We start from the raw sequence: 15,231 nt of genomic DNA, 5'->3' as shown, positions 1-15,231 counted from the left end.
ATTGAAGAAAAGGCAGTCAAATTAACGTCTAAACATTTGACCCAAACGATTGAACTAAAGAAAAGCGTTTTAAAAATGTTAAATATTAGCTACAGCGAGGGTCATGATACACGGTCAAGTGTTACTTGAAAAAACAATTTTGTATTCAGTGAACGTCTACTTTATCACTCCCAACACAAAAATTATTAATTATAGTATTCGTCGTTTAGCTAAAATAGCAGTAATATTGCACCTAATTAAGAACGGATTGTGATTTAAAGACTATATTTAGGCTCCAGCTTTAACGTCCCACTTGTCGCTTTATTATGTACATTCAAGAACTTGCTCTCAGGCCGAAAAATACAAAAAAAGAGGAAGGTTGCTTTATCACTTCTTCCGCATTCTTCCGTTGACCCAAAGCCCGGAGCTGTCACCTGTGCCCATATTCTTCTCTTCTCAGCCTCGCCCATACGAATAGAATGAGAACGATCAGTGCGAGTATCGACGTCATCGTGGACCTGAAATCTTCCGCCGACCACATGCAGCTATTTATTATGAAGTGAGATGTTGATATCTTCCATTTATTCGATTTAGTATAAATTATTATTATACCAATGTTGAACTATTCCAGTTAGCACATAGATCAAAATAGTCAGCAATATTTCTGAGAAATTTTTTGAATGTATACAGGGTGTTTCATTAATAATTGAATATATTTTAATTGTACATTCCTGGGTTCAAAATATTGAGGACTAACCCAAATCACCTATTATTTCGAAAATGCTTACTAAAGGCACGTATCCATTAGGTTGGAGCTCCGTGCTCCGCGTAACTGCTCCAATGGTTACGGCATGCGTTCCGCTACATATAAACCGCCACCGATTGGATCGCCGAGGGTGAGCGCTGAGCGGGAGCACCAACGTATCCACTATGTGGAGCAGCTACGCAATGGATACGTGTCTGAAAGGAGTTAGAGCTCTTTGAAAATGGCGTATTGTAATTATTTTTTTAAATACCTCCAGAACGCATAAAGTTACTTCGTCTCTCTTTATTATTTATTGTTCGTGGAACCTACTGTTACTTTCTCTCCATTTTCTCTTTCTTCTTGGGCCTTCATAATTTTCCCTGTACTTATGTCTCTTTCTTTTTGTGAAAACTAAAAAGTATTTTTGAAAAATGTAAACGCAGAATGAAAGAATACATTATTACACAGGGCCGAAAGTCCCTAGAATAATCAAAAAGTTTCTTTTGAATGAGGTATTGAAATTAAAAATCACACTCAATTTTTCCTTTTTTTTCACCCCCATAACTTATTAAAATAAACATTATAGAAGAGACATAGACTATAAACAATATAGAGGGACTTTCGGCCCTCGGTAATAATACAATCTTTCATTCTGCGTTTAAATTAAAAAAAAATACTTATTAGTTTTCTCAGGATTCAAAAAATGTGTGTATTTAAAATACATTGGCCCTAAATTTTGCGCCTACACCCTTTATGTCAATAAGCACACACAAAAATCAAATAAAAAAATAAAATATTACATTGGAAAGCTCAAGGATCGCAAAAAACCAATATGTAGTTATTTATGAAACAGTTCGTGAAGTATGCTGTTTGCGAACGCACGCGACGTTTAGAGCACGAGCGACAACGGAGCGAGTGCTGCACATCGCGTAAGTTCGCAAAAAGTACTTCACGCACAATTTCATACAATATTATTTTATCTATGATGAACAAATAAAAAAACTGTAACTCTTGGTCACTGGAATTTATTTCTATTCTACAATTTTTAGAACTTTGACATTTAAAAATTCTAACTCTGTGGTTCTTTCAAACCACAAAACTGTCAAAACTTTTGTCGTAATTTATTGTTCACTGTGTCATCACTATGACAACGCGGAAGTTAAGGATATTTGATTATATGAAAGTATGTCAAAAACAGTGCGAAAAGTAAGTCCCATTTAAAATACATTGTTACTTCACGCACACTTTAAACACTTTACGCAACTTATACATAATATGACATAGAGTAGATAAAAAACATTTCAAAGTAGTTATTGTTTCCAATGTGATATTTTATTTTTTATTTGATATGATTTTTGTGTGGCAATAAAATTAGAAATGAGTATATTAGGGGAAGTCTAGGTGTGGCACCAAATGATGCCAAAATGAGAGAGCATAGGTTAAGATGGTTTGGTCATGTTCAACGTCGAGACTTTAATCACCCAATACGAATAATAGCTGAAGTGCAGATTTCTGGAAGGAGTAGGAGAGGAAGACCAAAGAAGACCTGGGGGGAGACGATAAGGCAGGACATGTTGGTAAAGGGGATTAACATTGATATGACCCAAGATAGAAGTGTGTGGAGAAATGCAATTAGGGAAGCCGACCCCGCATAGGGATAAGGCAAAGAGAATGATGATGATTTTTGTGTGGCAATAATTGGGAAAAAAAACGAAAAATTGAATTCATATTTCATTGAAAATACAGAAAAAGATGAATTAATACACAATTAACGCTTGTTGTTGCCTAACGAGAGATTAACCTGATTATGTCATATATCATTTGTTCAATTCGTGACTTCAAGATAGTGAAGTGGAGTCTTAAATCTCCACGTTCAACGATTTGCAAGCTATTTCTTTATTTTCTTAAGCAGATTAGTAAAACCACGCTAAAACCCCTTTCATCTAGGTAGGAGGATATAAAAGCGGTCAACAACTTTTTACAACAGATCATAATGCAGGATAAGAAAAAGTTATAGCTTATAGCTTTATCAAGCCAGAATTGTTGATACCTCCTTCTGAACTACCTTAAGTTCCTCGTTAGTGCTAATTGCCATCATTCCTTCTTGTATTATGCCATCCATTTCTGCAAGTACTTAGATGAAATGCCGTCAAACGAATACAGTGACAATGCCACAAGTTATGCAATCTAATGATCCTGTCACGTGGACCCCTTCAAAACATTGTTATACGCTCTGAGCTTCGCTGGTGTCGCTCCTAGCGGTTACTAATTCAACTTTTACCGGTAATTTTTAAATTTATTATTTAATTGTTATCGCTTAATATTTACAACGCAAAAAAGTAATTAAATTGTAATCGATTTTTTTAAGATTTTTCTAATCATTTTGACGTTCTATTGATAAAATATCAATTTCTTACTTCGGATACTTTGACAATAATCGTGTAGATGGCGCTAAGATTATAATAGATTATTTATAATTAGATATTACGGAACATTAAAAAAACTTAAATTCAGTATTTAAAACGTAAGTATATTTAAGGTAAAAATATATACCACAGCTTTGACTAACTAATATTGTTTATAATTAATGTTTTTAATTTTAATTTTAAATTAATCACTTTGACATTTATGTCAAATTTCCAGTAAACGTTTACAAACTTGTCACTACTGGCGTTCGCGAATTTGTAAATATCCCTTCTACGTACGAGCTCACAGCGTATACGCTGTGAGCTCGTACGTAGAAGGGATATTTACAAATTCGCGAGCGCCAGTAGTGACAAGTCTGTAAACGATTACTGGAAATTTGACATAAATGTCAAAGTGATTAATTTAAAATTAAAATAAAAAACATTAATTATAAAAAGTATTAGTTTGTCAAAGCTGTGTTATATATTTTTACCTTAAATATACAATACGTTTTAAATACTGAATTTAAGTTTTTTTAATGTTCCGTAATATCTAATTATAAATTAATATATTAATCTTACCGCCATCTACACGATAATTGTGAAAGTATCCGAAGTAAGAAATTCATATTTTATCAATAGGACGTCAAAATGATTAGCAAAATCTTAAAAAAATCGATTATAATTTAATTACTTTTTTGCGTTGTAAATATTAAGCGATAACAATTAAATAATAAATTTAAAAATTACCAGTGAAAGTTGATTAGTAATCCGCCAGGAGCGACACCAGCGAAGCTCACAGCGTATACGCTCTGAGCTTCGCTGGTGTCGCTCCTAGCGGTTACTAATTCAACTTTCACTGGTAATTTTTAAATTTATTATTTAATTGTTATCGCTCAACATTTACAACGCAAAAATGTAATTAAATTGTAATCGATTTTTTTAAGATTTTGCTAATCATTTTGACGTTCTATTGATAAAATATGAATTTCTTACTTCGGATACTTTCACAATTATCGTGTAGATGGCGCTAAGATTAATTTATAATTACATCTTACGGAACATTAAAAAAACTTAAATTCAGTATTTAAAACGTAAGTATATTTAAGGTAAAAATATATACCACAGCTTTGACCAACTAATATTTTTTATAATTAATGTTTTTAATTTTAATTTTAAATTAATAACTTTGACATTTATGTCAAATTTCCGGTAATCGTTTACAGACTTGTCACCACTGGCGCTCGCGAATTTGTAAATATCCCCTCTACGTACGAGCTCACAGCGTATAAACTAAAAGTCAAACAATAATTAGGAATGCACGTCATTAGATTTAAAGCATACAGTAGCGCGTCATCAATATAACTTCGGGAGATAGTTCATACCTTTTTTCGTAAGGTCTGCGAAACTTTGGCAACAGTGCTTCAGGATTGTTTGACATAACTTAAATGTGACATTAACTCATAGGCGCGCTAAATGGAAGTATGTAGTAGAAAACAATTTTGTTATTAGTAAATAAATATTTATAAAAATTAACCAAAATGGGTGAAAATTTTATGTTAACATAGGTATTTGCACGAAATAATAATAATAAGTAATCATTTCGTTGTGAAGCGAAACAAGAGAAGCCTTATTTTAATTAGTTAGGGAAAAATTAGGTGCCACTTATTGTTTGACTTTTCCTATTGGGACCGTGCAAGTTCGGAAAAGCGACACCTGCTTTCTACGCTCTGCACTTTTATTCGCACTTTTAATTATATTGGCCAATCATATGGTCCTGGTTACTGGATAATTGTCAAGGCCATAGTCCAAAAAAATAATAAGAAGAAAAAATAAGGTTTAGGTTATGTTATTAAAACGTAAATAATTGTATGTAAAATGCAATCTCTCTCTCTCTCTCTCTCTCTCTCTCTCTCTCTCTCTCTCTCTCTCTCTCTCTCTCTCTCTCTCTCTCTTCAATCCTGACCCCCCGGAGGGAGTGTAGTGGTCGACGTGGTGTCGTGTATTGTCCGTCTCCAAAGATCTCTGTCTCTGGTCATTTCTTTTAATTCATGCATATGTCTTTTGCATATTCCTGTAATCTGATCGATCCATCTTGTTGGGGATCTTCCTCGTGATCTTCGGCCTTCCACCTTTCCTTGTATAATGAGTCTTTCCATGTTTTCTGTGTTAGCTCTCATAACATGTCCAAAATATTTTAATTGTTGGAGATGGACTTTACTGGAGAGCCGTTGGCTAACTTCTAGCTCTCTTAAAATCGAATTATTTGTTCTATGGTCGGTCCAAGGAATCCGTAGCATTCGTCTCCAACAGAACATTTCAGTGGCGTCTATCTTTCTTCTTTCCGAATTTCTCAGGGTCCAAGATTCACATCCGTAAGTCAGTATTAGGAATATTAAGCAGTTGATCAACCTCATCTTTAACGCTCTTGAAATTTTACAGTCCTTCCACATTGTGGTCATTTTTGCTGTGGCGACTTTTGCTAGATCACATCTACGTTTTATTTCCTCCTGTAGTGACCCTGTGTTTGTGATTAATGATCCAAGATATAAGTATGAGTTCACAACCTCAAACCGATCAATTGTGGTTATATGTGGATGATTGTTATGTAGTCTATCCACTATCATGATCTTTGTCTTTGATATGTTTAATTGCAGACCAAATATTTGACTTTCGTTTTCAACCAGTCGTATAAGATCAATCAGCTCTGCTTGACTATTTGCAAGAAGGGCTGTGTCATCTGCGAAACGTAGGTTGTTTATTTTATGACCAATGCCAAAATGCAATACTGCAAGCAAAATACAATTAATTAAAACCTTTATATAATAATTGCATATCATATCAATATTGTGGAGCAATATATAATTTTTCTTCTTAAATGACAATAGGTATGAAATGTACGTCAATTTGACGATTTCAATTGACAATATGACTTATTTAAGAAAGTTGCAATTTTTCTCCGCTATTCGCGCACGATCGTTTCGCGTATCCATTCCAAGTACTTGCACACCGCGAATATATATTTTTATTATTTGCAATGTGCTGGGCAAAAAATATTTTATGTAAGATTTTCACTCGCCTCACGGCTTGTGAGAAAATAAGTACCATTCTATAATCTTGATGTGTAAATTGCACTTCAGGATTTAAATTTTTTAATTGAAACAAGTACCTATCTATACAAATTAGAAAACAAAATATGTATATCAATCATTTTTAAAAACATTCAAGATTGAGGATAAAATAATCAAGTTGCCACGTTTCACAACATTTCGGGAAAGATATGTTAATGCAGGTTGCAAATGTGAGATTGTTGTTATTAAAAATCAGTTAAGAGATGACTGCTTTTGATGTGCGCCGAAATAAATCAATTTGATTCACTGCGTATATCTCTCACACATAGTTGCAGAGAGAGTTGAAATTCCCAATACATTTATAAATAATGGAAAGAAATTATTTTCGAAGAAAAAATTACAAGAACAGAAGTACAGCTGGTTCCTAAAAAAACTGACACGACTCTTAGTAAGATTTGATCATTTTGAGCAGTGTATTTGATTGGTTTGACATTATATTATATTTATTATGACAGATAAATAAGCAAAAATCTGCAAAAGTAGTATTTTGTTACATCGGCTTCTCAACGCAGAAGCCACACTTTCTTGTTACTTTTTCTTTTTTCTACTTCTGTTGGAGTTTATCTTTCTAATTCTCAATCACTTTACACAAACTCCAACAGAAGTTCTCTTTATTGTTACATTATGTCCTAAGTACTGCTGCAGTAGCTTACGGCCTTTCACGATGTTGACCAAATCTACGGTTGTGTTATTATACAAATAATTAATTTAAATAATATTTTATAGTGGAGTCACTGAAGGTTTTCACCTCCGATTTCGTTGAACCTCCATCGATTTTCATGAAAATTGGTGAGTAGTTAGAAGATACTTCAAGGAACAAAGGTGACATGATGCCAACTTGCGCTTTTACCCTGGGGGTGGATGCCACCCCTTCTCGGGGGTGAAATTTTTTTATTAAAAATAATACCAGAAATCGATAGAGGGGCAACTTTTAAGCAAAATTTGTTATTAAAGTTATTAACATAAACCAATACTTTTTGAGTTATTAAATATCAAAGATTTTATTTTTTCGTAAAAAAAATGCATGTTTTAAAGCTGTTTTTCACGTATTACTCAAAAACTATAAGCTTTTGTAAAAAAGTTATTATTATCAAAATTAAAGATTATAAAAAATTTAATACACTCCCCACTTAAAGAACTAAACTGATGTTATTTCAAAGTGAGTTATGGGTAAATGAATGTATATTTTTTTCGACGAGTACTTAAATCTAAGTATTCAAGCTTACATAACGGGAAAACGATGCATTTGATAGAATATACTTGTTAAACACTTGTCAAAGTACTTCGGATTACCTATCAAATGAGCTCCAGTAGAAGTTAATAGCATCAAAATTAAGCAAATTATGATGAAAATAAGAGAACCCTTTTGATTTTTTTAGGAAAAAGTGAAAAATAAAACATACGCCATTTCCACAAAAATTAAAATTTGTAGTAATCCTCCCAAGAATTTCTTTAGGTTAATATATTTAATGATGTCAAAAATGGTTTAGAATGCATATTTTTGAAAAAAAAAATATAATTTAAAAAATCAGAATTTTTAAAATTATCGTACTTTTCATTTTCTTTTGATAATAACTCCAAAAATGCTCAATATATGTAAAAAATAATATATAACTAAATTTTAGTTGTTTCTGTTCCAAATACTTTACCCATTTTACTATTTCCGTATAGTAAAAAATAACCGAGATAGAAACGTTTAAAATTTCAATTTTGCTGCGGGAACCATGTAACCGGGGCCATTTAACCTTTTATTTTTAAAAAAGTAAGAGGTTTAAAAGACTAAATTCGACGTTTTTTAATAGCTCTTTGAATCAACTTTTCACTAGTTTTTAGGTGAACCTGATATCTTAAAAATTAACGGAGTTATTTACAAAAAAACAATAACATTTTTTGGAAAAATTTTTAAAAGATAAATTTTAAAACATTTTTGTGAATAAATTTTAATGCTATCAACTTGTTCGAGGGCTTATTTGATAGATAGTTCTATGAACTTTGACAAATGTTTAATAAGTTTATGTTATAAAATGTATCATTTTCCCGGTATTTAAGCTTGAATACTTAGATGTGTGTACTCGACGAAAGAAATATACATTCAATTACCTATAACTCACTTTTAGTTAACATTGAAAGGTTTTTCTAGTAAGGAGTTTGTTTGATTTTTTATTAGCCTTAATTTTGATAATAGTAACTTTTTTGTAAAAACTTATAGTTTTTGAGTTATTTATGAAAGATCGGTTAAAAACATGCATTTTTCTCACGAAAAATTAAAATCTTTGATCTTTAATAATTCAAAAAGTTTTGATTTATTTTAATAACTTTATATAACAAATTTTGCTTATAATTTGTCCCTTTATCGAATTGTGGGGTTATTTTTAATAAAATAATTTTCACCCCCGAGGAGGAGTGGCATCCACCTCCAGGGTAAAAGCGCAAGTTAGCACCATGTCACCTTTGTTCCTTGAGATATCCTCGAACCACTCACCAATTTTCATGCAAATCGATGGAGGTTCAACGAAATCGGAGGTAATAGCTCATATCCACCTTCAGTGACTGCACTATTAATGTCATTTTCATTCTTGTTGCAGATGAAGATTGGAATGGAGACCCTGCAGAGTCTACGATATACTTAATGCATCAACCTGCTCAAATAATCAAAACCAGAGACAAATCACCAGAAGCTAATCCAAGATTTTCCAGATATGCCGAACCACAATCACCAATAGAAAAAGTAAATTATCGACCGAACAAAAATATAAGGTAAATTTTTCTATTAAAAAACAGTTTTTGTTGATATATCAATGTTTTTTCAATAATCAATCTGAGATCACAGCTTCTCGTGTTCCGAATCCGTTTCGTTATCAGAGTTGAGTACCATTCATCTTAAATTCAAACTTTTTGAGAAAGTACTTCTCAAATTACTGAGAAATCACTAGAGTATAATAGATCAGCATTCCTATGTCTGATTGGCTTGAAGAAAGCATTTGACAGAGTAAGACACAAAGATGTAATCCATCTTCTGTATAATAGAGAAAGCCCTGTATATACAGGGTGGTTCATCTTATTCGCCTCGGTGTCTGTACGGAAAATCACTTGATATTTAAAAAAAATTTCTTCACAGAAATATACAGGGCAATACAGGGAAATATAATACTACAATCTAAAAATAATGTCAATTATACAGGGTGCTCCAAAAAAGACTGGTATATCAAAGTTATATTTTTTCTTATGGAATGCCCTATATCTGATGACATTATTGAATTTACCTTGAAAAATAAGCTATACTTTCATAAGGGTTCCCTATAACTAAAGATAGGGTATTTTGATTTATTTCGATTTTTTATAAAAATGTAAAGTTTTAGAAAAAAATAAATATCTACGAATCTAAGAATCAGTAACAAATTCTTTCTTGGATCTTAATAATTGACTATTTACAATACTTAAGCAGATGCTTACTGCAACAAAGTTTCTTACATGGTGGTCAAAATATGAGATTTTTCGATTAACAAATTCAAGCTGTAATAACTTAATTATTTTAAACGAAACACTCTGCATCTTACTAGTCTATCGCGTAGAAAATATACTTAGCTTTCAATTTGTATTAGGGTTTCCTATACCTATCTTTTTACAGGGTGGTCAAAATATTAGATTGTTCTATTAACAAATTTAAGCTGTAATAACTTACTTATTTTAAATGGAACACCCTGTATATTACTAGTCTGTCGCGTAGAAAATTTATTTAGCTTTCAATTCTTATTAGAGTTTCCTATACCTATCTCACTTCATTTGTTAAATATTTAAAGATTTCCTAATTTGTAAGCTTTAAAAATTAGAATTAAGTAAATATGTTGTGGTTATGTACAACACATCACCAACACCGGCAATATACTTAGACAAGATACTGTCATTAAATTTTCATTGTTATCATGTAATCACACAGAGTGTTGTATTATTTTAGTTGATTTTGGCCTACATGTGACATTGAATAATATGTTTATATTAAACTGCATACCCTATATTAGATGCCGTATTCTGGAAGATATTTAAATTATATTCCATTCCGTATAAGTATTTTCCATATCTTACACCAACGGTTATTAAGTATGTAAATTTAAGAACACCACTTTTTGTTTTAATATTTGAATCGCAATTACAAACAATTAAATGCAATGGCTACTATGACGAAAACGAGCCTATTGTACAAAAATATGTAAAAATGGGTATTTACAGAATAACATGTGTATTGAAAATGTTCTTCCATTATATCTTCCATTGTATTGTATCTTCCATTATAAAGAATAGAATATCGAGTATGCCATTTAAAATAAGAACACTATGTGTGATTAAATGATAAAAATGTGAATTTTATTAACGAAATAGGGAACTTGCATAAATTTTTAAATTCGAAAAAAATGTTATAAATCACAACAGAACATAATTTAAAACATGTATCAAAGATAAAAAAAAGTTTTGTTTGTCTTTCGTTTGGCCCCTAAAGACGATTAAAAATTCAAATTAAAACAGGTGGTCCAAAACGCATAGTGACGTCATATAGTTGTGCATGTACATTCTGCACCAACAAAGTAAACAGAGTTGTATATAATTTTAAATTAGACACTATAAACATCAGTAGAAAATACAGTTATGTAACGTCACAAGCGTTTTTGATCGTTTGAACTATTTTACATTGGCTAAGGTTTCTTCTAAACCAAGGCCAGAAAACAGAAAAAAATATATAGATTTTAAATTATCTTCTAAGTTATTATGAGGTTTTACCGCGTGAAAGTTTGGAAATATTATTTTTAAAGGAAACTGAATAATATTACGTAATAAAAAAATGTGTAAGTTCCCTCATAGGTTTGGCATTCGTTTTGACACTGACACTAAGTTTTATAAATATATTTGATAATTTCTATTTCTGATATATTTGAGTGTTTTTAAGATATATTTTTTAAAATGACCGAAGAGGGTTTTTGTAAAGGGCAGTCTGATAACTTACCTATAGTTGATATGTGTATGGTGGCTACATATTTTCAAAAGAGTGAAAATTTTTCCGTCGGAGAAGTTCGGGGAGTTAAAGCAGATAAGTAAGTACATATATTATGTATATTATACTCCCATTATACCTACTAATTTTATACTGTGATTTTATTCTGATTATTATTCTCATAAGTATTTAACGATAAAACTTAGTAGGTACACACTTCCTATTAAGTACCTATAGTGATCAAAAAATGTCATTACAATATAAATATTTTCCCATATTTCGCGACGATGCTGTGGCCAAATACCCAAGTAGGTGGAGGCCAATAAACTAAAGAAGAAGAAGAAGAATATACTTACATATAACCCTCCCACATCACTGATATAACCATATAAAAAACTAATGTAAAACTATGTGACGTCACGGGCCGTCTGAACTACTTTACAATAAAGAAGACTTTAAATTTGTATTTCTAAGTTATTATGAGTTTTTGAAGCGGGAAATTTTGGAAATCTCATTTTTATACAAAACTGAACATTATTATGTAATAAAAAAAAATGTGCAAGTTCCCCATTATCTTGATCAAGATATTTAAGTATATTGCCAGTGTTGGTGATGTGTTGTACATAACCCCGACATAGGTACTTAATTCTAATTTTTAAAGCTTACAAATTAGGAAATCTTTAAATATTTAAAAAAAAGAAGGGAGATAGGTATAGGAAACCCCAGTAAGAATTGAAAGCTAAGTAAATTTTCTACGCAATAGATTAGTAAGATACAGGGTGTTACATTTAAAATAAGTAAGTTATTACAGCTTGAATTTGTTAATAGAACAATCTAATATTTTGACCACCCTGTAAAAGATAGGTATAGGAAACCCTAATATAAATTGAAAGCTACGGAAATTTTCTACGCGATAGACTAGTAAGATACAGGGTGTTTTATTTAAAGTAAGTAAGTTATTACAGCTTCAATTTGTTAATAGAACAATCTTATATTTTGACCACCCTGTAATAAATTTTGTTGAAGTAAGCATCTGTTTAAGTATGCTAAATAGTTAATTATTAAGATTCAAGAAAGAATTTGTTACTGATCCTTAGATTTGTAGATATTTATTTTTTCCTAAAACCTCACATTTTCATAAAAATCGAAATAAATCAAAACACCCTGTATTTAGGTATGGTATAGGGAACCCTTATGAAAGTATAGCTTATTTTTTAAGGTCAATTCAGAAATGTCATCAGATATAGGGCATTCCATAAGAAAAAATATAACTTTGATATACCATTCTTTTTTGGAGCACCCTGTATAATTTACATTATTTTTAGATTGTAGTATTAAAGGCCCTGTATATTTCTGTGAATAATTTTTTTAATATATCAAGTGGTTTTCCGTACAGAGACCGAGGCGAATAAAATGAACCACCCTGTATATAAATGGAACTCAGAATAGATGGACAACTTACACAGCCACTAGTCTTTCTAGACATAGGCTGCGGAATAAGACATGGAGACTCGTTGAGTCCTATGCTCTTCAATTTAATCATAGATGAAATAATCAAAAGCGTCAACAAAGCAAGAGGATAGAGAATGGGAATCGAAGAAGTTACTCTGTTACATAGACGACGCAATATAAAGACAGTCTGCAAAGATTAGTTCACACACTCGAACGCTCACTGTCCACGCTGCGCTCAAAAGCCACCTCCTGACCGCCGACGAGGGACGCAGGCCTGCCTGTCGTTGTACAATGGTTTCTAGGGAGATTGGTCGAGAGCAAAGCACGGACAGTACACGTAAATGTCAATGGAACCAACATCAACTCCATCAAACTTTCTTCTCTGTTCCTTCTGGGCACCAGCGTCCGGCATAACCCAGGAACACCACACTTAGTGCGTATTTCGGACTGTTTGCTTTTGCGATCCAACACAATACATTCAAAACAAACCCTGAAGAGGACAAAATCCTAAACGGGGACACTCATTGTAAGCATTTCCACAAAGCATTTAATCTTTACACGCAAATCGATACATTGAGAAGAATTAGTTCACAGATTTAACATAAGGGCAAAAGAATTTAATATAATTTCATCTCAGAAAACTAAAACATGGGATAATTAGTAAAAAACTAATCAGATGTAAAATAGAAATTGATGGTATCAGTATTGAACAAGTAATGGAAATATAATATTTTGGAATTACATTGCCAAGCTACGGAGACCTAGACAAAGCAGTGAGAAATCAAGTTCTTCTTTTTCTTTAGGTGCCGTGTCTGTATTCAGACGTTGGCCGTCATCATGTTTACATTTTCCTGAAATCTCTCTCTATCGGCTGCTGCGCGAAATAATTCTTCTACTGTGCAGCCACACCATTGTCTAATATTACGCAGCCATGAAAGTTTCTTTCGACCAATCCATCTCTTTCCCTTTACTTTTCCTTGGAATATAAGGCGAAGTAGATGGTATTTAGATCCTCTAATTATATGGCCGAAGTATTCTATTTTTCTCCTCTTTATGATGCTTATGAGCAGACGTTCTGAATTCAGCATTTGAAGAACAACTTCATTGGAAGTGTGCGAAACCCACCATATCTTTAGGATTCGTCGATAGCACCACAATTCGAATGCTTCTATTTTATTTAGCATTGTGGTTTTTAACGTCCATGTCTCACAACCATACAATAGGATAGACCACACATAACATTTCAGTACCTTCTTTCGAATATCAGAGAAATCAAGAAATCAAGTACAAAAAGCAAATAGCCGGTGTAAGACCAATAATGACATATGCATCAGAAACAAGACCCGGTACAGCCACAACACAAAGACTACTGGAAACGCCGAAGATGAGAATACTGAGAAGAATTACAGGAAATACGCTGAGTGATTGAAAGAGGAGTGAAGACATTAGATGACAATTTAACGTACACTGTATAAACGAATGGACACTAAATAGAAAAAAGAGAATGGGATAACCACATAAGGAGAATGGGAGAGACACGTGTGGTCAAAATATCAAGAGATACATCACCAATCGGTAGAGAGGTATGTATCGGCTGACCGCGCAAAAGATGGAGTGGCAACCTTCCATAGAGGTATCAATCCGCCAATGAACAAGCAGAATTTCTTATAAAAAGGAATAAGAAGAAGAAGAAACGTCTTGTAAATTCATGTATCGATGATTCCGAAAAAAATTTTAAGGACTTGAGATATCAAGCTTAATATTTTGATAGTCATCCCATTGTGAGGAATTCGTTTTTTTTTAATAATATTACAATTGTTGATTTTAGCCAGTCTGATGGTATTTTACCTGTGTCATATATCTTACTGAATAGTGCTATTATTAAATCTAGGCTTTTACTGTATTATCTGGAAATAATTTAAGTAGTTGGACCTAGATCTGGACTGGTGGCTTTTCCGTTTTTCTGAGCTTTTACTGCATGAGTATCTTCTTTGCTTATGTCTGGAATTTTTTTATTTATTCGATTTTCTGTGGATGGCGAAGCACAAGGTCTATCGTCGTTAAAAATTGTCTGAATGTATTATTTCCGTCTCTATAGTTTGTCTTTTATGCCTGTAATTATTTTGCTATTATTATTTCTTAATATTGCTTCTTGTCTCTTTTTGTGTCTACCTGTCATTTCTTTTACTTTCTTATGGACATTGAAGGTATCGTATTTTCCTGAAGTGGTACAATTTCTAGTCATTTTGTTGACATCCACTTTTCTTTAGCTTCTCCTCATTTTTTCTAAGAATTTTGTTAATTTGTTTTTTTTTCTCTCGGGTTTGTTTTATGTTGTCGTCTTACGTTCATGAGGTCCATGATATCTTGCGTTATCAATTCTTGGTTTTTGCTGTTTTCCGCGAACCCGATAACTTCTGGTATCTTTGTCATTTTCGTTTTTAGAGCAGTCCATGTTACTTTAAGATCTGTATGCACAAAGTTCTCTATCGTTTTTATTTCTTTTTCGTCATTGATACTTATTTCTTTTTTCCT

At 32.2% G+C, this 15,231-nt stretch overlaps 1 protein-coding gene across 1 annotated transcript in view; it reads left to right on the top strand.

Moving 5' to 3' along the window:
- The window catches only part of LOC126880535 (trichohyalin), a 242,501-nt gene that overhangs the window by 211,330 nt on the left and 15,940 nt on the right, over positions 1–15,231 (top strand). Inside the window, exon 4 of the mRNA XM_050644458.1 lies at positions 8,846–9,017. Within this exon, the coding sequence (XP_050500415.1) occupies positions 8,846–9,017 (172 nt within the window). The remainder of the gene's footprint in view (positions 1–8,845; positions 9,018–15,231) is intronic.

The sequence above is a fragment of the Diabrotica virgifera genome, chromosome 2, assembly GCF_917563875.1.
Source record: "Diabrotica virgifera virgifera chromosome 2, PGI_DIABVI_V3a".
In the NCBI taxonomy this organism is placed as follows: Eukaryota; Metazoa; Arthropoda; class Insecta; order Coleoptera; family Chrysomelidae; genus Diabrotica; species Diabrotica virgifera.
The sequence above is the reverse complement of the archived record's forward strand: the minus strand, read 5'-3'. Positions and strand labels throughout refer to the sequence as shown.